The sequence below is a fragment of the Leucopleurus acutus genome, assembly GCF_964270905.1.
Source record: "Leucopleurus acutus genome assembly, chromosome: 21".
In the NCBI taxonomy this organism is placed as follows: domain Eukaryota; kingdom Metazoa; phylum Chordata; class Mammalia; order Artiodactyla; family Delphinidae; genus Leucopleurus; species Leucopleurus acutus.
In genome coordinates this window covers 5,222,905-5,247,166 of record NC_139163.1, presented here as the reverse complement: position 1 = coordinate 5,247,166, position 24,262 = coordinate 5,222,905, and the positions used below count along the sequence as shown (strand labels likewise).

The 24,262-nt window shown below is 36.0% G+C and overlaps 1 protein-coding gene across 1 annotated transcript in view; it reads right to left on the bottom strand.

Annotated features, from left to right (window-relative positions):
* Nucleotides 1-24,262, bottom strand: part of VEGFC (vascular endothelial growth factor C) — a 79,414-nt gene that overhangs the window by 2,504 nt on the left and 52,648 nt on the right. Inside the window, exons 4-6 of the mRNA XM_082863698.1 lie at nt 17,113-17,264; nt 1,774-1,880; nt 1,137-1,470 (exon numbers count right to left, since the gene is read on the bottom strand). Of these exons, the coding sequence (XP_082719824.1) occupies nt 1,137-1,470; nt 1,774-1,880; nt 17,113-17,264 (593 nt within the window). The remainder of the gene's footprint in view (nt 1-1,136; nt 1,471-1,773; nt 1,881-17,112; nt 17,265-24,262) is intronic.

The window sequence follows — 24,262 nt, the reverse complement described above, 5'->3', positions numbered from 1 at the left end:
TGGAAAAAGAGAACCCAGTGAGAACTCCAGTGATGGACAGCAAGTGGTCAGAAAACCTAAAGGACAACCAGGAAAGAACAACGTTGTCTCACTCAAAACAGAGGAGAGCCTAAAGAGAAACTACGGACAGGACAGTTTTACAGAAAGACCAAATTGTCCATCGGATTTGACAATGCAGGGTCTACTGAACTTGATCGTGGAATATTAGGGCATAAACCAGGTTCCAGTTGGTTGAATAAATGAGAGATGAAAGAGGTGAACAGACAAATGCCAAATGCCTGGTCTTGGTGCAACTCAGAAGACAAGGACAGAGCTTGGTTGCTATAGAATGCTCAAAATCACAGTGAGATGCCAATAAAATAGAAAAAATTGAGGGGGACGAACACTAGAGTTGAGGGCATTGAAGGTATGGAAGGGAGAGGGCGTGATTGGTGGAGCGAGACGCTGAAGGAGAGTGGGAGCAAATGTCAAAAGCACAGGTCTGGCTTCTCAGATCAAAGAGGAAGAGGTTCAGGGCTTAACACTGAAAGTGTTTGAGTCCAAGAGACTTATTTTTTTCTGGTGAAGAAGGGAGCAGAATCAGGTTTAAGGAATGTCTTGAGTAACCTTGAACAACGTATTAATTTATTTCTCTGATTCCATTAAATATTATACTTAGCTTAACTATTTTCATTTCTAGATACAATTCCACAGTAAACAGTATCATCCTATCCTTTGTAAAGCTTGCACATTTTCTGCACTTAGAACAGCTGTACAAAATTACATCTGGTGGCATCATCATTTTGTTGGGGGCAGGTGTGCGCTACCTGGATCTATTTTGAAAATGCTCCACAAGTGACTGTCCTTTGCATCTGTTCTCTAACTCATGTGGAGAGCTACTACCTTAGTCTCTGGAACAAGGATTTAGTGCATTCTGAGCTTGGATCTGGTTTTGGTTCCCAGGACTCCCACCTTATTTTTGGGGGGCAAAGTCTCACAAAAATTTAGCATTGGTTACAAATATCAGAATTCATCTTCCAGAACTTAACTAGTTCCATTCTAACAAAGAACCAATATGTTGGTTGAGAAAACTGCTTTGCGTTGAGAAAACTATTTCTAGTAAGAGAAATGAATACTTGTTTATGAAGATTTCTTACCTGCATGTTTGATGCTGAAACTTCTTTCCTTTCAAGAAGCATTTCTGTGGAGTTTCTGTACATTCACAGGCACATTTTCCAGGGTTTAGGGGTTGATTTCTTGGGCAGGTTCTTTTACATACGCACTGGCATGTGTTTTCGTCAAATTCTCTGTTGGCCGCACACGAGTTGGGGAAGAGTTTGTTTTTACAGACACACTGGCATGAGTTTCTGTCCAGTTCCTTGTGGGGTCCACAGCTGGAAGGCCAAAGCCCCCCTCTGCAGACGCACTGACAGGTCTCTTCATCCAGCTCCTTGTTGGGCCCACAGATGTCATGGAATCCGTCTGCAGAGTCTAGATAAACACAGTCAGGACATCTTTACTATCCCTTACTTGGTGCTGGGTGTGGTGGGAAACAATAAAAAGCCTTTAAAAGTGTTTTCATTTCCATGTTGTTCATTAAAGGGTTGTGCCCACACACAGGTAGGTTCCTTTACAAAGAATTTCAAAATAATACCAGTACAAAGCAGAAAGTGTCCTATTTTGTAGTGAGTGATTTCAAAGCATGAAGATGAATATTGTACATGTGATTTTAATATTACAATATTTGTTAATCAAAACAGAGACATGTAGTCTTTAATACAGCATTCGGCTTACCGTCTCCAACATTAGAGGAAAAAATGAAATCTTGCTGAGCCAGGCATCTGCAGATGTGATTATTCCATATGTAATCTGTGGGGCAGGTCTTGTTTGCAGCCTGGCATCTGTGGGAGAGATGGGTTAAGCAAGAGAGTAATTGTTACATGGAAGGGATCATCTCTTTTCTTACCTATGTGTTACAAAATCAACAATGCTTGTAAAAAAAGCACTAAGATGACGTAAGAATATATACAATGAAATGCAAACATTCCCTCTCAAACTGCTCCCACCCACAGGTGCTGTCAAATTCTAATCCCAGAGGTGACCACCGTTAGTGGAATGGTCTTGTATCATTCATTCCAGATTTCTATCTTTTTAAGGCAAATACATTTATTTGTATAATCACATACTGTTTTACTTCATGAAAAAATGGGATAAAGCCTTTTTTACTATTCTGAAATTTCCTTTTTCCATTAAACAATATACTATGGACCTCTTTATATGTCACTTCATGAAGTTTGCTCCATCGTTTTTACTGGCTGCATCGTAGTCCATAAATGGATGTACTATTATTTATTTTATTAATCTCCTATTGGTAGTCATTGGAGTTTCTTCCAATTTATGGCTTTTTCAAACAGTTCTACAGGAAACATCCTTATACATGCACCTTTACGGCCTTATTTCTGAAGCACAGATGCCCATAGCTGTAAAGCGTCCATTAATACAGATTTCCCACTCCTCGCTCCACGGAAAGGAATCAAAGACCATGTTCTTTGTTGTTATTCTAGTTTTTCCTTCCCTTCCTCCTTCTGTCTTCCTTATTTAATTAACTAAAAATCTGAACATATGGGCTTCAAATGCTCCTTTGATGTGCCAATTGTCTCACTGTTGCCTAACTGGGACCCCTTAGTGTTGGTGCCTGTATGGCATGACCCCTTTATTTTTCCAGCTTCTCTGCTTTCTGGGATGAACCGATGCCATACACTCATGTTGCCCGATTTCTCCCCCGTGCCTGGATCAGCCATCCCTTCAGGGAGCCCTAATTCTCTTTTTTGGAGAAGAGCATTATTACATTTGGGGGAATAGGTTATTGATCTTAAGCAAGAAATACCTGTACATATTTTTAGGGAAAAAAGTTCATAGTGCTATTTCCAAATCCAGTTGAACATTACTAGGGTTTTAAATTTAGTCCTTTGACTTCAACTTCCATTAAAATCTTGGTTTCTAACCATCTTTGCTTAAATGTAAGTATATATTGAGATATTTGCTTTATCCTGCAAATACTACATGTTTTTTCTTTTCAACTCATTATTTTGAAAGTGGAAAACATTTATGTGATCATCAGAGTTAAAATTATGAGAAAAAGTATATTCAGAGGTCTTTTGGATTCATATCTCCAGCATGCTGTTTTCGTAGCTTTTGGTTTATATCGTCAGTGTTTCTTTTTGCAAAGAAAAGATGTAAGTCTATATGTATGTATTTTTTTACACAGAAGATAGCATCCCTTATACACTGTTCCAGACCTTGCTTTTTCACTGAATAATATTTCCTGGAGAACATTATACTTTCCTAATAATTTGAGGTATCCCTGAGAGCAAATCTCTACTCATTACATATTTTTGTCATTATTTTCTTGGGAAGTCATGAACATGTTTCTGTTCCACATAAAATCTAGACAGTATTTATCAATTTGCCAAAATAGTATTGTGTTTTTAAATTTACATCCTACCCAAAACTTTAGCAGCCTTCCATCAAATAAGAAGCAGTTATGTGTAAGTGTGTAACAGCAATGCAATTAATCCTGGCTCATGAAACTCAAGTCACTCTTCTGTCTATCAATGATGATGAAACCATTCTGGCTACGCTGTCCCAACATTGACGTATATGTCGTTTAAGTAATACATTCCTGATACCGTGTTGGTATCAGGTGGGTACAGTGCTGTTGTGGTCGCAGTAGAAAAGCATCTTTAATTTTGCCAATATGTGATTTATGCTGCCGTTACTTAAGCCAGTGTTTTTCCAGCTGTTAGCAGCAACCCATTAGTGGACCTTGAGCTCAATTATATGGGCTGGGAAATGCATTTTTAAAATATAAAAGAATAGCATATAATAAAATATCAACTACTAGAGTGCACGTGGTAAAGCATGTTTTCTGCAACTTTATTTCAATTATATATATATATGCATATAAATATTTTTGAAATGTATGTAATGTGCATGGACAGATACGTGTGTATAAATATGCATATACAACCCCCCCACACACAACCTCCCTGTCTCCCACATGTGTGGTGTATGTGTGTTTGCGTATAGATGGTTGCAATGCCAGATGTATTTGTTTTAGTTACAGTCATTAAAGTAGACAAAACACATCTAAGCTATTTAAATGGAAAGTGTCAAGAATAATCTCCATCACTAGCCTAAGAGAGGTTGGTGAAAGATAAAATCTTCAACTGCAGGAGTATGTGTTAATGTGTCTGTGCTTAAGTATAAATATGTATGCAAAATTGCTTATCCCAAACAGGTATGAAGCAAAAACAATTTCCTCTCTCTTTATGTAGTGAGGAAAAATATAGTTTTCTAATATTTCATATCTTCAGAAGTATGAATTCAAAAGTATGGACTGTGTGTAGAAATGAATGTAGGAAATGACATTTCTGGAAGTGTCATAAAAAACAAGAAGGTGCCTTGCCTAGTTTTATAGAATTAAATAGTGATTTCATTCTTTTGCTTTTGAATGTTCATGATAAAAATACGGCCTTCAGAATAACACTTTCAATTATATTATACCTGAAATGTTTTGCCAACATAAACTTTTATTGCCAACTAATTATGGTTTGCTCAAAGTTAATTAAATATTTTAATTTCTAATATTCTTAAAACTTAAATTTCTAGAAAACTATAGCTTCAGAAGCTTTGCCAAAAATAAAAAAAACTTCTACTCATCAGTGTTAACACACAATTCAATGCTGAAATTTGGAATCCTGGTAAGATACGACTTAATTAAAGAAACATATATTTGACTATACTTCAATAAAAAAGCATATTTGGATAGAATATATTTTTATAATTACTTCAGGTTCCCTGCTCTAAAAGTGAATAGCATCTTCTAAGTGTTTAAAGCTTCTCATGTGAAAAGATGGGAGACACAATTTCCAAAATATTGTTATGTTAGAATGAAAGGAAATGTTTTCATGGTGGATAGAAGATTTAGCACAATTTACTTACCTTCTACACAACTTAATTTCCAAAGCATTTTTATCCTACTGAAATTTCTCTTTGAGTTCTGAATATTAATGTGTGTAAACATATTTAAAAATTTTATAAATCAGTTATCTTGTATACTGTATTTATAAAACCTATTGATTCAAAGGCACATTTTGTTTGCATAGAAAAGCAGAACATTGTGCAATTATTTGTGAAGTAATTTATGTTGAGAATCATATGTAAATAGGTTAACTTTCCTACTTTTCCTTTCCCATCCCTACACACATTAACACATCCACAATCCTGCTTATCATTTGTATGGAGGATAAAGATGCTTTTCTAAGAATTATTTCATTAATTGTTTCAAAACTTCACTTGGCTGGTTTGGTAGCTATTCCTTTTTGCTAATGAAAACCGAGGAACAGGGCTTCCCTGGTGGTGCAGTGGTTGAGAATCTGCCTGCCAATGCAGGGGACACGGGTTCGAGCCCTGGTCTGGGAACATCCCACATGCTGCGGAGCAACTAGGCCCGTGAGCCACAACTACTAAGCCTGCGCGTCTGGAGCCTGTGCTCCACAACAAAAGAGGCAGCGATAGTGAGAGGCCCGCGCACCGCGATGAAGAGCGGCCCCCGCTCGCCGCAACTAGAGAAAGCCCGCGCGCAGCAACGATGATTCAACACAGCCAAAAAATAAATAGCGTTACCAAAAAAAAAAAAAAAAACAACAACCGGGGAACAAAAATTTAACGGTTTGTGTGTTAGAGAACAACAAATTTAATGATCAAATCAATCTTACTTTGCCATTGACCTTCCTTTCGAAATGCTAAAAGATTAATCTGCTCCAAAATGTGTTAGGTTAAGTTCTACACATTGGGTAATAATTACTAGCTCTTGTGCACTGAACATTGTAGTAGGCTATTTTGTGCATCCTATGTTTTGGACTCTCATCTCTACTTTTCGTCACTCGGGTTTTTATATACTTGAAATTCCCTGACTCTCCAAATCAATATTTAAGGAATGAAGACATACTACCACCTTTATTTGGCATTAGTTAGAGCTGAGCTGAAATGTTATTCTTTTTCAAATCACTATCATCTTGGTAATGTATTTCTAAGTGGAAAAAATGAACTGCATCTTGATTTATATTAAAATGCTTATTGATATAATTTACTAAGTATCTCTTTAAAAATATTTCATAGGTTGCTCAAAATGAATGTTGACATTAATTGAATACTAATTCAACTTGTAGCACTCAATGACTTCTTTAAAAAGCAAATTCTTTCTATGGAGATGAACTGTGCTGTTAATCGATTAATCTCATTGGAAGCTCTTTTAATTAGGTATCTTTACAACAACCCAGCAGATTAAAATTCTGCTGATCATGTGGCATCTATAGTCCACAGGTGTGTTCTTCAAATAGCTATTCTTTGCTAAATCTTGTTAAAAGTGGTGTATGATCCAGTAATATTAGTTTGAAAGCATGTACTACGAGCTCCAAGGAGCTTTACGTCATTCAGTTGGACATTCAATAAGATGTTCTTGTACTCCATTGCGAAAACCGTAAGGGAACTCTGACTACATAATTAATTTTGAAAAAAATCAAAATAGGGTTTTGATTTCCTAACGGCCAACTGTTGATGTCGTTTGAACTTCGACCACTATGATTAACATCACTGAGACCTGTAATACATTATGGGTTAATATCAATCTAGACCCTTTTTGCTCAAGATTGCTCTCAGCATAGGAGGCGGGGGGGGCAAATATATTCTTTCATTATCAGCGCCCTGGTTTCAACAATTTTATTCCAAAAGTCTTTGAACTGTTGTGTTCATCTTGAGTTCGTCATGCGTGGCCCTTGAATACACTCAGCAATCTACACAGATGTTGATTTGCTTATATTTTTGCAAGAGTGGTAAATATCAAATGAAAAGTGGTTAAGTAAAAATGGCCTTGATAGTGAATGTTATTAAGTAGCTTCTTCAGTACTATGGGTAGAACTCAGAATTATATTCATTTTAAAGGCTCTATATAAATTGTCTTAAAAAAGGAACATGTTTAACAGAAATATATCTAAATAAAACACATATATTTATCATACCTGGTATTGATTTTTATTGATTTCATGCTCATTTGTGCTTACGTCTGCTTATGTTACTTGTGACTGGAAGAACAGTGGATGGAGTTGGGTTTGTTAAGATATAAAAAAAAATAGTAATTATGTCTGATTGATGAAAATCCATAGTTTTACTAATTTTTCTAGACTTAATAAGTGAAAGGCTAATACAATCGTTGCATTAGTATAAAAAGTGGGCTTAGAAATCTAATCTTTCACTTTTTGTGCGAATATAAATGATTGTTTTAAAGCAGTAACCTGCTATATACAACAACCCAGCTACCATCTAAGACTTGGGTATAAAGCATGGGTTATGCCATGTAGTCATTGCTTGGCTAGCTGCGTGCAGGAGTGCTTGTTTTTGAGTTGGATGGTCACTAGAACCGGAGCACCGCAGCACAGGATGCTAGGATAAGGCTAGAAGCCTAGGTGGTTTCCTTTTTTAAATTTTTAAACTTTTTGGATTTGGTTGGATATACAAGGTTGAGAGAGGTATGGTAGGTTGAAACAATGGAAATCTAGCAGTTACTCTATTGGTCAGTTTGTCAGTTTTTATTGCTATATTTAACTCGAACTAACAGAATCAGAACAGAGAAATGATAAAATAGCAACCAGGAATTCAGTAAAAATGTCCTTCAATAGCCACTGGTCTCATTATCTCATCACAGTCACATCTCAACAAAAAAGGAAAACCAAAACAATGACAACATGTGTTGAGGGCATGAGAGAGTCGCTACGACATCAAAATGACTGGTTGAGGGCAGTGTTTCGGGGAAGGGAAGTAGGGCTGAACAGGGGTTATGAGGGCAGTGAAACATTCTGTAAGACAATATAATGGTGGATACCTGTCATTATGCATTTGTCAAAATCCATATAATGTGCAACAAAAAGATACTAAACTATGGATTTTAGTTGATAATGTATCAGTATTGGCTCATCAATGGTATCAGATGTACCACACTAATTATACTCCAATAAAGACCTATTTAAAAAAAAAAAGATGCTAATAATAGGGGAACTAGTTGGGGGAGAGCAATGGCTTCCTGCTCAGTGTTTCTATAAACCTAAAATTTCTAAAAAAGTCTATAGATTTTTTAGAAGATGATTGGTAGATGTGGTCTAATAATATGGACATTTATTAAAAATAATCATCAATGTGATCTGGGTAAACTTGACACTAAATGTCACAAAATCTTTGATCTAATAGCCCCTACCTACGGGTAACATTACAGAAACAGCCTAGCGCAGAGGATGTACTGATGAAATCTTTTCAGTCATATACATTTTGCTGTCATTTCTACCAGTCAATCAGCAAGCCACAGGGACGCTGTGCTCTCCATTATTAACTTTTAGAAAGCAGAAACAGACAGCCCAAAGACAGGCACACTCTACAGCATGGTTGGCTTCCTTTTGGAAAAAAATACGCTTCAGGGTCTGGAATCTCTTACCTGAGTTCCTATCATAGGTGCTCATTTGAAGGTGTTTGACAATATTTAGATGATGAGCTTTGTAGGAAAGAGGATGAATAGACATATGAATTAAGATTTCAAAAATAATTGCATATGAACCTAGGGCTTGACCTGCAAAGAGGATATTTTCAGGGAAGAATAAAAATTCATGTTTTAAAATGCTGAAAAAAAGGGTGGTTTCTGATCAACTGGTGCTAGACTATGTCACAGTTTAATTGGCAGGTAAATTATCTTCACATTTCTGCTCTGAAATAGTTTATTAAAATCAACATGCTATTCTGTTTATCTCTATTTTGTGTAAAGCAACAATGTACAATCTTGAAATCAAAAGGGAAATAATGAAAAATTAAAAGGGGAGAAAGAAAAACTCATGGATATTCAAGTTTCTAAGCATTAGGACTAAGGATCCATTGTAATAGATGAACAGTCCAAAGACACTCAGATTCTAAATCAAAGGTTTTCGTGGCTGTAAATCTACTCTGTTTGTTGAACAGATGAACTGTCACAAGAATGAAGTTTCCCTAATAAACCTGAATAACTGTAACTTCTTAGAAGCAGGTATGCTTTACTGGGTATCTTAGTAGACATTGTTCACACTTTTGTAAAAGAAATAAAGGCAGTAAACAAACTCACAGATTAGCCTTCAGGCTAGATTTGTCCATTTTTGCACCTCTCTTCACCCTTCCTTTCTGTCTTTCTCACCATAACATGACTCTCCCCCATGATACAGCCTCTTTATCAGGCTGAAATAATACCTATCCTCCATCTTTATTAACCATTAAAACAACGCAAGGTACCTTGGCCATGGTGAGCGATGTCTTGTCATTTCTCTACTCACAGAACTCCCTATGCTTCCCCAATACCTGTACAGAGGCAAAACACCGCAGGCTGTGCTCAAAGGTCCAGAAGCATAGTCTCAGCATTGCCTTTGTAATTTATCTCTACTGCTTTTACAGATTTAAATCCAGTTAAATTATTCGATTCTATTCACTGGCCCCAGAACGTGTTATTTTCTTTAGGATAACTTTAGGAACATTGTTAATGATAACCAATTGACTAACCAATAAATTTACCAGTGGGTAAAATTAACTGCAAGGCACTTGTCTCTCAAATGTGACATCTCTCTCCTTTGATTTTATTCTTTTCCTAATGCTTGAATATTGCCTTCCCTATAGTATAATGTCATAGAATAATCATGAAAAAACTATCTATCTATCTATCTGTATCTATCTATCTATTCATCCAATGGAATACTATGCAGCTGTTTAATGAACAAACCAGGCCTACAGAAATCAATGATTACATCTATAAAACATACTGTTGAGACTAAAACTAATGGCCCAATTTTAACACAAAAATTTAAACACACCAAGGTGTACCCTATAATCTCTCGTGGTATGTTAATACATCCACCTGCTATAAAAATAGCAAAGCACGAATGAGAATAGCACAATTTCTGCGTAGTGGTTACTTCTGGGAATCAAGGATGAAGAACGGTGACTGGGGCTTTGGGTTGTATCTTAAGTGAATATGACAAAATGTTTGTCAAGTTTTGAATTGGGGCAGAAAGATGTCATTTTTTGTCCTTTACTGTATGCTTGAAGTTATTGTTTTTAATTTCAAGGAGTTAAAAATGCAGTAATGACTGCACCCCCAAAGGGATGAATTGACTCCTAATTTAGTTGGAATCTCTGCTTTCCTACATTTTTAGTTGTGTGACATTGGGGAAAGTTACTTGATCCCTCTGATTCAGCTTCTCATGCGTAATTGAGACTTTCTCTCTCACTCTCTGGCTTACCCTCTTTCTTTCTCACCCTCTCTCTCTGCGCCTAGCACATAGTAGGTCATTAATAAATGCATATGTTATCTCTGTATCACGTCCTTCAGGTCATGGAGTCAGTCCTAACCATTCTTAAGCTTTTTCTGATATTTGATCCTCTCACCCCTTCTTTCCTTCAACTCTTGTTGGCTTTTGCAATATCTCTTGGATTTGGTAATATATTTCTCCCCCAGTTTTTATGCCTAAATTTTCTGATTGGTCTCTCTCAGTCTCGTGCTAGTCTATGATTTCTCCGAGTTTCCGAAACATTCATATTCCCCATGGTGTCATCTGCTGCCCCTCTTCCCTGCTTATGTCCCATATTTTCCTTGGCTGGTTTAATTTCTTCCAATTGCTCTAAGTGCCAGTTACCTATTGGCAGCTACCCAATGGGCATGCCCCCCCACCCCAGTGTCTCCCCAGCCCCAGATCCACTGTCTGCTGAACGTCCCACTCTGATTTCTCAGAGATGCTGCAAAAACTCAAAGTGCACACGTAAATACTAAATTCTCCTTCACAAACCCGTTCTTCCCGTGAACAGGTATTCCCCATCTTTTTGAATATCATACCTGAAGTTTCATCTTCAACTTCTCCCTCTTTGTCGTCCCACTCATGCAGTTGCCAAGTCATATACTTTCTTATATTTCAAATGTCTTTCCATCCCCACTTCCACTGCCCTGGTACCCACTCTTATTATTTCTCTCTTGGATTATTTCAGAAGTTTCCTCTCCACATTTTCCAACTCCTGTTTGGCTTCTCTAATTCACATACTACATTGCCACCAGGCTGTTCATTCTATCATATAAGATGTAAATATCACGTCCCTACATGTGTCTTTTAGTGGTTCCTGAGCGACTGGAAGGGAAAGAGAGAAGAAGTCCATCCCTGGAATGGCGTTTGCACTTCTGCTGACCTCTCTGGACTTCTGTAGACCCTCTCCATCACACACTCTGCTGCAGTCAGGCATCCACCGTCACCTCCTCTCCTACACCAATTCCAGTCCTAAGGTTACATGTCTGACTCCCTTATGGGATTTCTTCTGGAATAGCAATCCTATCTATCTCTATAGCCTAGCACAACAGTAGTACCTAGAGGGCACATAATAACTGTCTGCTGAATGGCTGAATGAAGCAGAGCATAGTGTATTGTACACTTATTATATTAGATATATTTGTGTATGTTTGTCCTCTGGTACATAAGTTGCTTTAGTTAAGAAATTACATAATCCATTTATAAAACTCCTACGTTTCCTAGCACAGTGCTATGTACATAGAAGACTCAACATAAATACTCATGAATGAATAAACACCAAGTAGAAAGATCTTGGGCATTGCTTCTTAAGCATAAACGGCTCCCTCCATAAAAAGAGAGTCTCCATCATTAACGGGGCCATAGAAATTCATGGAATTTAATCTGAAGGAAAATATATGAGGAAATAATTGGAAAAAAGAGAATAATCTATGAGAACATCCATATGAACATGATAACTAACCCTTTCTGTTAGATACTGTCCTCCACCTCTGAATTTATGGTAGTTTTTGTTGCTGCTGCTATTGAGACTTGAATTTTGTTTTGAAAATACTAGAAATGCTCTATGCTATTGGGGGAGAGCTTAAGAAAAAGGAAAACTTGACTTTTTATCTCCTTCTGACACTTTTTTTTTTAGTTTTTAGCTTTGTATAGGCTAATTACATTTCTAAGACTCAATTTTCTCATTTGTAAAATGTTAGTAAAAATAGCAGCCAATGTTTATTGAACGCTTACTGTGTGTCAGGCACTGGGCTAATATTTCACATGAATACTGACAATAAACATCATTACACCCTCGTGGGTTAGATGTTATCATCATCATCATTGTTGTTCTATTATGGTATTATAATCTTAGATTAATATGTAATATAGTGTCATGTTATTGAATAGATTGTGAGGACTATAGGTTATAAATCTTACACTGTATTGTGTTATATGTAACATTTTATTGTTTTGTTTTAAAGATGAAAAAGTGTCACAAAAAGTTTATAGAACTTAGCAGAACTCAAAAGGGCTAGTGAGCAGAGGAGGAATCTTCAAACCAAGAAGCCACCTACAGCGAGCACACTCTGCTCTGTGGTGTGTGTCATCAAGGCCACCACCTGGCAGCACTAGTTACGAGCATGAGTGGCTTGGTGCACAGTAATATTTAGGAAAATAAATAATAACGATATTAATATCAACATAACACACGTTGTCCCTTGACTCTGAATGTGCAGAGGTTAGGGGCAACCAAGCCCATCTCTGTCCTCTCGCACAGAACCTAGAAACATTCTTTGTCCTTTTTAGAGACTCAAGAATTATTTTATGAATGGCTCATTTTGTGAATGATTCTCTCAATTACTTAGTTATATCTGTTCTTAAATAATGTAAAACGAATGATATGCTACTTATTTAACCTCATAATAATGTAAACATAACACCAAGAGTCCGGAAAAGACATGACTCATCTTCCTCCTGGCAGCACTGAGCGGGATTTCATCTCCACAGGAAGGAGTGCTGGGAAGCCCTCCCCCCGAAGGAATCATCATAATCTTGACTTAAAGTGTCACCATAAAGATGTTAAGACATCTACCATTTTGAACCTCAACTAATTTCAATATTATAGTTAATGAAAGGGGTCTTTTTCTCTTGGCATTTCAAAAATCAATTTTACTGAGGAATAATTTGCATATAAGAAAATGCTCCTATTTTTTTTTAATTTGTTTTATAAAAAAATTTATTTATTTAGGCTGGTCTGGGTCTTAGTTGCGGCATGCAGACTTCTTAATTGCAGCATGCAGGATCTAGTTCCCTGACCAGGGATCGAACCCAGGACCCCTGCATTGGGAGTGCAGTGGACCACCAGGGAAGTCCCAAAATGCTCCTATTTTAAATTCACTGCCTTTTTACAAATTTGTGCACCTGTGTAACGCTCACCACCATCAAAATATAGAACATTTCCATCACCCACAAAAAGTTCCCTTTGCTCAATCCCAGTCAATCCCCACCCCCTGCATCTTTGGGCAACTATTGATTGCTTTCTCTGAGTCTAGATTATCTTTGTCTTTTCTAGGGTTTCATGTAAATTGAATCATACAGTATGCATTCTTTTTAGTCCAGCTTCTTTCACTCAGCTTAACATTTCTGAGATCCATTCATGTTGTGTGTATTAACAGTTCATTCTTTTTAGACTGCTCAGTAATATTCCACTGTATGGATATACTGCAATTTGTTTATTCATTCATCTTTGATGGACGTTGGTTTCTTCCCAGTTACAGGCTAAAGAGCTTATATGAACGTCTGTCTACAAGTTATGGTGTGGAAATACATTTATATTTCTCTTGGATAAATACCTAGGTGGGAAGTTATTGATCATATTGTGTGTATTTAAGCTCAAATAATGTTTGAGCTTAAATGTTAATCAAAACATTAGTATGTCATATGCCGAGAAGAAAAATTGTTGATACCCTCTAAATGAATATCTAGTAGTTATATAGGTTAAACACTGTTTTCTCATATGAAGCCGAAGTTAAATTCTCTTAAAAATTTTTTAGTTATTTTTTAAAATTATTTTCCTTTTGCTGGAACATGATTATTTTGAATGTTTTAAAAATTATTATATTTGTATTGTTAGTTTATATAAATTGCTAATTTCCATATGTAATTTGACATATTACCATTTTTATAAGTAAATAAATTACTTTAAAAATTTCTCAGCAAATAATTATGTTACGTTCAATATTGATAGCTTTTACATTTTTATTTAACTTTTCACTATAACATTTTTATTTTGTCCTTTTTAATCCTACGTTGAATAAAAAAGTAAGCTTTCTACTTCCTTTTAAATGTATGAAGCCCAGATATACTTAAGGTATATAAAGAGATATAAATGTGTCTGTGGTATTCAGATTTCATGGGGGAAGTGATTAGGAAAAAATGCCTATAAAAGGATCCTTAGGGGGTGACAATGGAAAAAAAAAAAAGGTTGAATAGCACTACTCTAAAGGAAATATTTTTAAATAATACTTTGTTTTATTTTTATAGCTATATATGGGTATATAACTACATGTAAAGTTATATATAGTCATCTACTTTAAAATTATATATATATTCTAAATATTACACACATACATAGATGGATATTACATATACACATAGTTATGTGCCCACTGGCTTGGAATATAAAATACATTTCTTATTGTACACAGTGAAACACATTGAAAAACACAAGAGACAAGGAAATGAATCCAACATGAATCTTAACGATAATAATAAATCTGCCCTTTAATGACTATCTCTTAGATGCTGGACACTATAGTCAGCACTGCGGAAGCATTCAGTATTTCCTTCAATCCTCTTTACATCTTTACATTTTACACATAAGCAAACTGAGGTTCAGAGACATGAAATACCCAATGTTAAAATGCTCATTAATGGCAGACCTAACTCAGTTCTGCTTACTAAGACCCAAGCTCTCTTTGCTCAAACATTTGTCTCTTCTTGACCTCCAACAGCATACAGTATAGTAGTTAGAAGAATAAGTAATGATGAAAGTATGAGTAAAATACACAAATGCTATGAGATATATACAGATAAATAAGTTATTTATTTAAGAAGCATTTGTTGATGAGTGTAGTATACTTGTTTAGCTCCCAAGTTTGGAAATTACCAGCTTCAACTGTAAAATAAGGCTAAGTACCACCAACTTCACAGATGCTTTTGTCAGTGTTAAATGAGACAATGTGTGTTAGGGCCTGAAAGTAGTTAACAGCTCAATTATTTTTAAGTGTTATTAGCTGGACATTACAGAAGACATAAGCCTACCTGAAATACTCTCGTGATCCAGGTTCACATGCAACAGTTATAGACCCCTAAACAACCCATGCAAGGATAAAGTAAGTATAGTAATTGCTATGGGAATTCACGAAGCGAAGGTGACTGTGGTATTTGGACACGACAAAGGCAGCAGAAAGACCTTTACCTGAACTCTGAGAAATGGATACGGCTTTGGAAAGGCAGAAAAGAAAGTAAATTTATTTTAAGCCAGGTCAGAATAGAAACAGTTACAGAGCAGGAAATAAGCGTGGTATTTAGGGAACCAGACTTTGTGAAACACAGACTTGGTGAAGAATGAGAAGCAAAACAAGAAAGGAAGGCTGACACCAGAAGACAGAGGTGGAAAATCGGTGCCCAATTCTTTGAGAAGTTGAAAGTCACTGACAGTTTCTGGTCAGATGAATGAAATGATGCCTTTGAAAGCTTACTTGTGACATTATACAGGAGTTGGAGACACATTTGACACAGGAAAGCTAGTACTGAAACCACTGCATTAAATCAGAAATCCATGCAGAATGAAGTGGATCAGGGTGACAGTGTTGGAAATGAAATAAGTTTACGTTGGAGCAGATATCTCCCCTCTCCCCCAAAACAATCAATAGCTTTTGGGTGTGATATAAGGGAAAGAAGGAATTAATGACAACTGCGTGATTTCAAGGCCTCAAAGAATATGAAAGGCCATTACTGTGAATAACGTAGAGGTAAATAAACAGACTTAATAATCTTTGACTTTGTACCTATTACGTCTAATATAATAATAAACACAGCTATGTAAAAGGGACTTAATAAAATATTATAAGTCATCAATATGGTCAGATCTTGAACTGTAATTCTGGAAACCATCAATACAGAGATAACAACTGAAGTGCTTAGAATGGATGAGTTGCCAAGGGACACAGGTGAATAGAGCTCCCAGGGCTGCGTAAATGAAATCGCACCTACTACTTCAGGGGGCCGTTGTCTCCACTTGCATTAGTATGAATTTATTCACAGATGCTTGTAAGATTTTTTCTTTCTGTCAGTCAAATTAGGCTACCCTTGAGTTTTTCCTACGGTGTCCCTGGAAAGGTAACGCCTCCTATCTGTCACACTAAGTAAAGCAGCACAAAGAGCTCCAACAGGGAAAACTGCTATTAGCTCATCACTTTTATGGTCAAGCCCACGAAAATGAAAGGTTTCTAAAAAGGTTTTTGGTAAATGTATATGTTTACCCATCAATTTATTTACACTTTTGTTACAAATGTTGGAATTATCTAAGGTTTATTTACACGCCCATTCCATATTCCCTGGCTATACTAAAGAACAAAGAGCTGCATCCTAATCTGGGGGCAAAAAGTTCCTAGATCTCAGATGGCAGTGCATAATGATTCATTATAAACTGTTCATAGAGTCAATACGTGATGCTCTACCCAGGCCCTTTATAAGATCTAATGAAGCATATGTTGCCATATACCAAACTAAAAAATAGGATGCGAAAAAAATTTGAATAACAAATGTTACTTTGATTGTTAATTTGAAGTAATATTAAGAAAAATTATTTCAAGTATTAATCAAAATTTCAGTATTCAATCCTTGCTGAAATAAAAAATATGAATCGATATATAGAGAAAAACTAATTGAGATTGAAGAGAGGCAACTGCATGCTAATAGATGGAAAAGAATGTATTTATATTTACTTTTTGTTTTGGACCAAAAATCTTAGGCTCAAATATTTTTAGTTTTAGCATCATCTATGAATTTGCACAGTTGATTTCATGAATGTTGAATGTCTTCTTTTTATTTGATGCAGAAGTATATTATCGCAAATTTCACAAAAATTCTTTCAATCAACTGTGTTTACTTGGAAATAATTTTATATTAGTAGAGGATGAAGAAAAAAATAGATTTAATTCATACTCACTGTGGTAGTGTTGCTGGCAGGGAACGTCTAATAATTGAATGGACTTGTCTGTAAACATCCAGCTTAGACATGCATCGGCAGGAAGTGTGATTGGCAAAACTGATTGTTACTGGTTTGGGGCCTTGAGAGAGAGGCACTGTAATTTCAAACAACTACAAAGAAGGGACAAAAGAAGAAAAATTATATAGATGCTATAAAGCATTTTTATGGTACATGTTGGAGTCCAAAAAGAGTGAGATTAACTCTTCATGATTAGGTAGTGCTGCATAATGTATTCAGGATGCTAAAGTTTTTATGATTACAATGTAAAAACTGTTTTGCGTCTAATAAGTATCCTTTATCAGAATAGTAAACAGTCCATATGCTTATCTCATGTCACTATTATAAAGCATATTAGAATTCTGATAACCAACTAATGACTACAGAGCAGAGATGTGACAAACCAACATGTTCAAGGAAAAAAGGATTGTTTCAGAGTCCTAGATTATTCCAGGGGTTTAAAAAAATGGCACTGATGTAAATATCTTTGTGATGTAAGAGCAAATCTATTGGTCACACAACCTTGAAATGTTTGGTTAAGTCCTATTTTATGTAAATTGAATACACAGACATAAAATACATAGATGTAAAACTGACTTTCATTCCAAATTAAACTTCAACCTCAAAGTAGTTTTACATTTATCTGAGATATCTTATCAATTTATTATGTTTAAAAGAAAAATAAATACATTCATTAGTAAAGGATCGTTTCTGCTATTCTGACGAAGGCATTATGAGAATACAAGTGTAAAACAGGGTAGGACATTATACATGATGGTGGATTAGAGTCTTAACATTTCGTTTAAAACCTCATTCTGAATGCCTCATTAGTGGAGAACTTCAGCCTTTCCTCTTCCTTCCACAAAAACAATGTTTTAAGTTGAATATACAAATAAATTAGTGATTAAGTAAAACTAAGAGGATTTAAATGCCAAAGATTCTTAAAATCTAAATTATGATCAGTATAGTGGTGAAAGTGAAATCCTGACCATTACCTGCTTGATAAGATCAGTTCATAGTAATTTAATTGTAGTTAAACCACGTGTTGTTTGCTACCTTTACAGACATTTGTGTCGTGCTAAAAAAGACAACACACCCCAGAGCCTTGTGATTCCACCCTTTGCTGTAATTTCATGCCAACAGTTGAAGATCCCTGCAGATATTTAGGGAATAGAATTAGTTGCCCATTCTGTCCATGCCTACAGGGAGAGTCACTGAAATGAATTTTGAAATATAGAAATATCTCAATGATAAATGCACATTTTCTTCACTTGAAATGTATTTCTTATATATTCACGTAAAACTTCAGCTACTTTCTTAGCCTAAGTGCCTTAGGAGGAATGGGCACAAGACAGGGCACCTTTATTGGCAACCCCACTTACAAGTTAGGTGAACTTGGAAAGGTCATTTAACTTCTCGAAGCTGTATATTTCTTTAACAACCAGTAAATTCAGGGTAACATTTGACCCATTAATTCATGGGACTGTTTTAAAAATTGTGTAAGCTAACGTATATGATATGTATTTTGATTGCTGTGTAGATGTGAGTTATTATTATTTGCATATATTCTCAAGATTCTAGATGTGTTCCAGAATACTTCCTACTCTACGTAGATAATCTCAACGTATGGCCTCAATGTATCCCAGTATTACCATTTTGACCAGTTTCTTCTCTAAAAAGACATTTTTTTATGCAGTTTGGATGAAAGCCTTTTATTAGGTAAAATGTCACACTGGCAGAAATCTTTTGCACAACATATAACTATTTTAAGAGAGAGAATTCTGTACTACCTATATATACTACAGTTTTTCTACTTCTTATGACATCTCTCGACCCTACATTAAGAACCAGCATTATAGAAGAAATATAAAGTGGTTTAGAATTGCTTATTTCATTTTCATATTTATAAATTACTTAATTAAACTCTGTCATAGTGGAAATGATAGAAAGATGTACAGGTCAGCTCAGAAAAACCTAAGAATTTATGTTTAACTGGCAATTAGATACATGTACTTAGAGCTTAGGAGAGCCCCTTAAAGGCCAGCGGTATTAAAGTTGGAATTAAATTCTTGGGCATTGATGAGAATACTTGGTGAGCTCATTCTGAATGAAAACAGAACACGCCTAATAATAGAAACCTGGGCAACAGGAACGTATAAGGGGTGAACAAAGGCACGTGAACCAGTGAATATGTTTGGGAAGAAGTGTGACCCTCCATGGAGAACCAGGAGGGGAACTGTTAAGCCAAGGGAAGCGAAAGAAAGAGAGGAGGGCTTCCCTGGTGGCGCAGTGGTTGAGAGTCCGCCTGCCGAGGCAGGGGACGCGGGTTCGTGCCCCGGTCTGGGAGGATCCCACATGCCGCGGAGCGGCTGGGCCCGTGAGCCATGGCCGCTGAGCCTGCGCGTCCGGAGCCTGTGCTCCGCAACGGGAGAGGCCACAACAGTGAGAGGCCCGCGAACTGCAAAAACAAACAAACAAACAAACAAACAAAAAACAAAGAGAGGAGAGCTTCAAGAAGGTGGGTGTGGTCACAGGGTCAAAGGTCTTCAAGCGCGCTAAGGACTGAGTGGAGATAACTGGGTACCAGAGTGAGTCTGAGGGCTGGAGCAGGTGGGAGTGAAGAAACAAGAAGGGTGGCCTCATGCGATTGGAAAGAAAGGGATGAGACGGGTCAGGCCACGAGGGCATTTCTGCTTACAGAATGCGTGTAATAACCACTGCAAGATGGGGCATCGTCTCAAGTGACTCAAGGCAGAACAGGGCCTGAGAGCGAGGGATAAGGCACTATGAGGTAACAGCTATTGTAGAAGAGTGATGCTTTCCCACCCCCAGACCTCAGCCGCATCCTTCCTTTCAATGACTGCTGCCATTCCAGGTTCCACCCTGGCATGGTTTCCAAAGGGGAAAGAGACCACAGTGAGTGTTATCAGTGATTGTGGACAGATTTCGGCCATTCCTGGGTGGACAGTGTCCCCATTCAGGACCTGCCCCAAAGCACCAGGTGTGTATTCAGGAACTAGGGCTTCGAAGAATGTTCTAGTGAGATGGAGATCAGTCAAATGCATATTAAGAGGCATCTTCCTGGTAAAATAAGCCTGGCGCTATACTTTCAAAGGGTGGAAGGGATTTGTGTTGGTGAATACACTGACTAAAAGGATAAAGGGACAGGTAAAGAGGCACTGAAAAAACAAATCACTGTTCAGAGAACTGTTTTTTTCCTGTAAGTTGAAGATTTTTCATAGGCATTAAAACTGTGGTGCAGTTTGAGAGAAAAATTATTTCTAATTAAGGAAAATAAATATTTAATTATTGATGTCATAGAAATGTCTCTTGTTTGAGTCTAAGTAGGCAATTTGACAGCTCAATTCAGTTAATTTGATCAAAAGGAAGAAACAGGCTGAAGATTAAAGTAAAAACCCTTTTCTTCTCTTTGAAACACACCTTCCACCTCCAAATTTTGACCTGAGATTTTCAGGCAGTTTCCTTAACTTTCTAATTGACTGTGTCAGTGTGGAAAAAATTTAAGGGTCCAGAGAAAGATGCTTTGGACGAATATTAAAGGGAAAAAGATTTTTGATAATTGAGTTTCATTCATCTGCTGACTTCAGAAGAATTAGAAACATCTACTGAGATGTGCTGTATGTGTGGACAGTAAGATGTAATTGTGCCAATGCCAGCTGCTGTCACACATTAAAGGAGCTGCTCTCATTTCCCACCTCCTTTCTGCACTAGCTTTAAATGTGAGTACTGATTGACTTTTTTTTTCATTTAAAATGATTAAATACAGTTTCTACTCCTTTTTAATAAGTATAATAAATTCCACTTTCTTTTTTACAGACCAATTTGTGAATTTTATATTGCTATATTTAATCCCTATGTTACTAAGAATGTCTATAGCCCTTTTTCCTAATTAGATAGTATGCTCAGAAAATGTAAACTTTTTTTGAGCTGAAAAATATTAATAATTAGAATCACATTATAAACTTACGTTTCCCTAAATAAATAAACTTTTCAAATAACTGGCAACTTCCCTTTTCTACTATAGATATAAGAATAACCAAGATCTTAGTCTTAAAAAGAGACAGACATTAATTAGAGTCCTGCATCTGTGCTACTTCTGTGATTTGGAAAAATTACCTAACTTCTCTTAGCCGCTGTTTCATGATTTATGAAATAGGGATAATAATGGTGGTGATTTCATGGCAGTGTTGTTTGGATGATTCTTCTTCCTCTTCTTTAAAACTGAGCTGAGCCTTCGTTAGAGGAATTACAATTTTTTAACTTATTTAAAATCTTTCTTTGTTCAGTTTTCAATAACTATTTATTGAGAACCTATACGTCATCAGTCATCTCAAGCCAACAGTCATCTCAAGATAACAGTCATCAATCAATGACGCTTGTCCCTAGTTTTAGTTAAGCAAAACTAACAATGAGAGCGAATTAGGGAAACAAAAATCTCTGTGTATGTATGATGATACTAGGTTAGAATTTTAAACACAGCAAATAGTTTACCACAAATGCTCTCGGTAAGCAAGAACCTGCAGTTTAACTCCCTTATGAAATCTGTGCTTGTCATTTATATAAAGATTGAAACCAACACAGTGACTATAATTTTCTCTCAAAAGAGTTAAGGTCTATCCAAACACATCAGTCTTTGAAACAATATATAGATTCTTTATATTTTAATGCAGTAAAAATCCTTATACTCTTGTCAGATTGTTTTGTTCTTTAATGTGTGCACAATTGTACTCTCTATTTTAAATTTAAACTCATAGAGTGCAAAATTTATGTACTATGTTCAGCTTTAGCTAATAATTCTATGTATATACATGCACCTAGTAAATACTAATGGATGTATTTAGTATCGTCATCCATCATTAATGGATGATACTTATAACTTGATATTTTGAACATGATGATTTTCCTAAAATAGTTTTATACCATAAAGTGAATTGTTGTTGAACAATAGATGGTATTAGCTTATATATAATTAAGCATCTAAATAATAATAAAATTCACTATGGAGACTGATGCTATACTATCAGCATATGCCTATTAAAAGAGTTGCTGGTTTTGGAGAAGATCAAAAGAATTTACATAAAGATGGCATTTAAACAAAGATGGAAATTGAAAAAATTTTTTGATTGTGTATTCAGTAAAAACTGTAATAAACAAGAGGAAATAACAAACATTTCCAACAGACAGGTCCCCATTTGCTATCTACTGGAATTCTTTAATAAGAATATTTAACAGTCCATTCCCACCAACAAGAATGGACTTCAAATAAAGCCACATTTTGAAACAATAGGTCGTTTACACCAGCATAGCAACAGTTGTAAAACAACAATTCCTATTTCTACTTCTCTTGCAGGCTATGCAAGAAAAAGGTGTAGAACTTCCTTTCTGAGAAGATCCTGGATTACAGTTTAGTACCAAATTCAAGAGAATGTTTGAGTGGATAAAAATATGACACAAAAAGTGCCTTCCTTTACAACTTTTTATCTCAAAATATGACCAGTTTCTCTCCAGAGAATAATATTTCACTACCATATGTAATTTAAATATTCCAACCCTGAGTCCGTTAATTAAGTATAGACACATCTGTAGCCCCTGGACAGCATGGCTAATAACTGCAAAGTCAGACAGAAAAACTGCACAACATTTAAAGAAATAATCCCTAAACATGTGAAAAGATGAAAATTGAGGGTTTATTTTAACCTTTTAACTGAGTATATTAACCACATGGCCAGCTATCAAGGGTCTATGGAACTTAAATTGGGTCTGGGAAGACAGCAGGTCCTAACAGATTTACATCTGGTATTGAATTCATTTTACATGTTTTTATAAATAAAATGTACATACAGTGCTACAATTAAAATAAAAACCCCAATTCAGGAGTTTTAGAAATACTGAATAAAACTTGTGGACATGATCAGTACATTAAGTTGAAAAAAAATGGTATGTTTAACAGATGCATTAACTTCTGATAACTGGTATTGGTATAGAGTTCTTTTCCCACATCTGGATAAAACCTGATTTCCAACAACCATGCTTGCCAAATATTACTTAGCTAAAGATTCAGAACAAATCGCATTCCACTTGTTAAATACATATGAATGTAATAAAGTAATCCTTCAGACTGCTGGTGTTCTGTTTAATTAATGGAAGAACTATCCCTGTCGGCAGTGCAAAATAATACTTCTAAGTTTCATTCCAGAGTTGTACATTTTACTTAGGTTTAAGTGAATTTTGCAGTAAAAGACAATTTTAGGAAACACTTGAACTCCAATATGATCTGGCATGCTTTTGCTAGTCTATATGCTCATATGATTTCTTTATAAGATAACACAAACATAGAACAGCTATTTCTAAGACAGCAACACAGAATTTTAAATAGTGTGGTTCATGTATGTCAGAATGAGGAAAGGAGGTTTAGGGCCCAGACTGAGCTGCTCCTTCAGTTGATACTAATGAACACATACAGTTTCTCCAGTTCTAACTCCAAGATGTCCAAGGAAAGCCCATAGATTTAGCAGTTATCTTTTCATTCCTATCTTCAGTGACACTATTCAACAACAATACCAACATTTAAATAACTTTTTGTCCATATGTTTGGCTCAAAAACAGATGACTTTCTTCTGCTTCTACTTTGGCCATCAAATAATTTACGTTCTGCAAAATCCACTTTCTACTTTTTGGTGATGTGTCTTAAACGTACAATTTCTCATGAGAAAATACACTTAAAGCATATGTTTAGGAAAGAGGTCAAGAAGACATCCGATCTGGGTAACTTTTCAAAGTCACTTAGGTATTAGTTGGGAAGGACTTCGGAGTGGTTGTTATGGATTAGCTCACTCTGGAATGCTCAGTGCATGTGGTTTCACTTTTCAACTCACGGCTGGCTTCCTCACGCACGCTGATAACCTGTCCTTCATGGAACCCCATAAAATTTTTCTATGAAGTTCCTACTAAAAACTTGGGCTTTACATGACTTAAGGTACATTGTTATGTGATTCTAACTGGTGACTTGTTGCCAAAAGATGTGTCTGGAATTTCTGGAACAAAACACTTTTTTCTTTCCCCTTCAGAAAATATCGGTAAGAAACTTCCT